The sequence below is a fragment of the Laccaria bicolor genome, genomic scaffold (genome assembly GCF_000143565.1).
Source record: "Laccaria bicolor S238N-H82 LACBIscaffold_28 genomic scaffold, whole genome shotgun sequence".
Classification (NCBI taxonomy): domain Eukaryota; kingdom Fungi; phylum Basidiomycota; class Agaricomycetes; order Agaricales; family Hydnangiaceae; genus Laccaria; species Laccaria bicolor.
In genome coordinates this window covers 651805-653699 of record NW_001889899.1, presented here as the reverse complement: position 1 = coordinate 653699, position 1895 = coordinate 651805, and the positions used below count along the sequence as shown (strand labels likewise).

Genomic DNA, 1895 nt, shown 5'->3' with positions numbered 1-1895 from the left:
TACTCTTCAACCGATTCTTTCGCGTTACTATTTAAGTCTGGGATACCGAGATACGGTAATTGTTTGTGCCTTGGATTAGGATCCTCGACATCATCATTTCTTTCAAGTAATTTTTGATTATTTTTCAAAGTTTTCTTTGGTCCATTGAGATTTTCTGGTTTCTCGGGAGGAGTTTCTTCTTCCTCTGATTCTTCGATAATCACAACTTTCCTACCCCTTTTCTTTGGTGCGTCCTCCGGTGCCTTTGGTTCTCCAGCATTGGGTTTAGTCTTACTGGAAGGCCCCTTCATCGGACTCTTTAGTTTCCCGACTGTCCCTGAGTCTCGGTTTGAGATCTACGGGTGACGGCAAACTGCGACACGTCTACGTCCCTCGTTTTATTGGGGTTTGTAACAAGGTTCGCAAGCATGTCGGTAAGTTTTAACACTTGGTTGTTCATGTTGAGAATCACATCGTCTCTTGTATCTCGCATCTGGTTTGTAAAAACGGAAATTTCATTTCCATTATTATTATCCGGTAGCCTGATTATACCTGGGACAACAGCTTCTTGACTAAAGACTTCTCCAGGCTCTGCAAACATATTATTTTGTAGAGTCGAATTTTGCCTACTAGCCTCCTCGACAATTTGTCGAACGGATTTTTCGCCATTCCCTCTAGGTACTGCAGTATTATTATGCGTAAAATACATTCGGTTCCCAAGAAGCTTGATTTTCTTCTGGGCTACGTGTGCTTCTCTGTGTGGACAATTCGAAGTAAAATGGCCTGGTTCATCACAGTACCAACAGCCATCTGAAGTCATTTTATAACTTGCCACTTTGCTTTGTGGGTTACTGATATTCGGCTGTTGGTGAACTAAAGTCTCTAAGAGTTTCTTCATTTCGATCTGCGTGTTTTGTACCATATTACGAAGTTCTGAATTCTGTTTTTGATCTACTTTAATTTGATCAAGGAACGTTGCAGTAATACTTCGCAATTCTTCGAATTCATCGTGCTCCGTTTTAATTTCCCGTTCGCGCGCTTGAACTGATCTACCAGTCGATACAGCTCTCGCGTTGCTTGGGTGGTCTCGGGAGTCTCCAGTAAGACGTCCAGCGATGGTTTCTGCCATGTCTATGATGTCTATGATATCGTATGGATCTTCAGTTCTTCTAGCAGTGGTCTCATCCTCGTTGCCTTTCTGTTTTCGGTCTCTAGTTTGTTCAATATTCAAACTGGCCTTAACTTGATCAGCAAAGGAATCTGTCAGACAGCCTAAGAACATGTCAACTAGCTCTCGGTTGCTCACCAGTACTGGCAGCGCCATGAGTAATTTTTGTTGTGCCCTAAAACTTCGAGTTAAAATTTTCAACTCTGTCAAGTTCTTTTCTGCTAGCCGACTGTTTTCTCTACATACAGCTCTTAGTCCAGTTAAAGTCCCTTTTCCTGCATTTCGCGCATCAGGGTAATCTGCTATTAGAGCCTTTTTAAACTCGTCAAAGGAGCCGTCTTCGAATGTTTTAAATGCTTTCCATTCGAATTCAGTTCGTTGATCCGTATATTTTCCTAATTTCTTCTTTTTCTCCACGTCACTATTAATACCATATTCTGCGAAAAGATCTTCCATTTGGTCTAAGAAACGTAGAAGCTCAATTGGTTTCTCTTTATCGAAGAACGGGGCTCCCTTATTACCGGGTAATGGCATGGTTCTGTGTGAAGACCGACCTGTAGGGGCCGGTTCTTCTATGCTTGAACTCGATGGGTCAGGCATGATTATTGGGTTTCTTCTGGCTTTTGAGTTCGAAGATTTTGGTTCAGATTGACGAACAGCTTTCGCAGGTCGACTAGGTATAGGTTTTGGAGGTACTTCTTTTCTTAACAGGTAACGTTGTACGACTGGCTCAGCAGCGCGTTTGGGT

At 42.5% G+C, this 1895-nt stretch overlaps 1 protein-coding gene across 1 annotated transcript; it reads right to left on the bottom strand.

The window, feature by feature from the left end:
- Positions 1–298: 298 nt before the first annotated feature.
- LACBIDRAFT_330694 (uncharacterized protein) lies at positions 299–1747 on the bottom strand (the record flags this gene model as incomplete). Its single annotated transcript, XM_001884898.1, has 4 exons — positions 299–1251; positions 1286–1322; positions 1394–1608; positions 1702–1747. 4 exons carry the CDS (start codon positions 1745–1747, stop codon positions 299–301), a joined length of 1251 nt encoding a protein of 416 aa, XP_001884933.1.
- Positions 1748–1895: the final 148 nt, after the last annotated feature.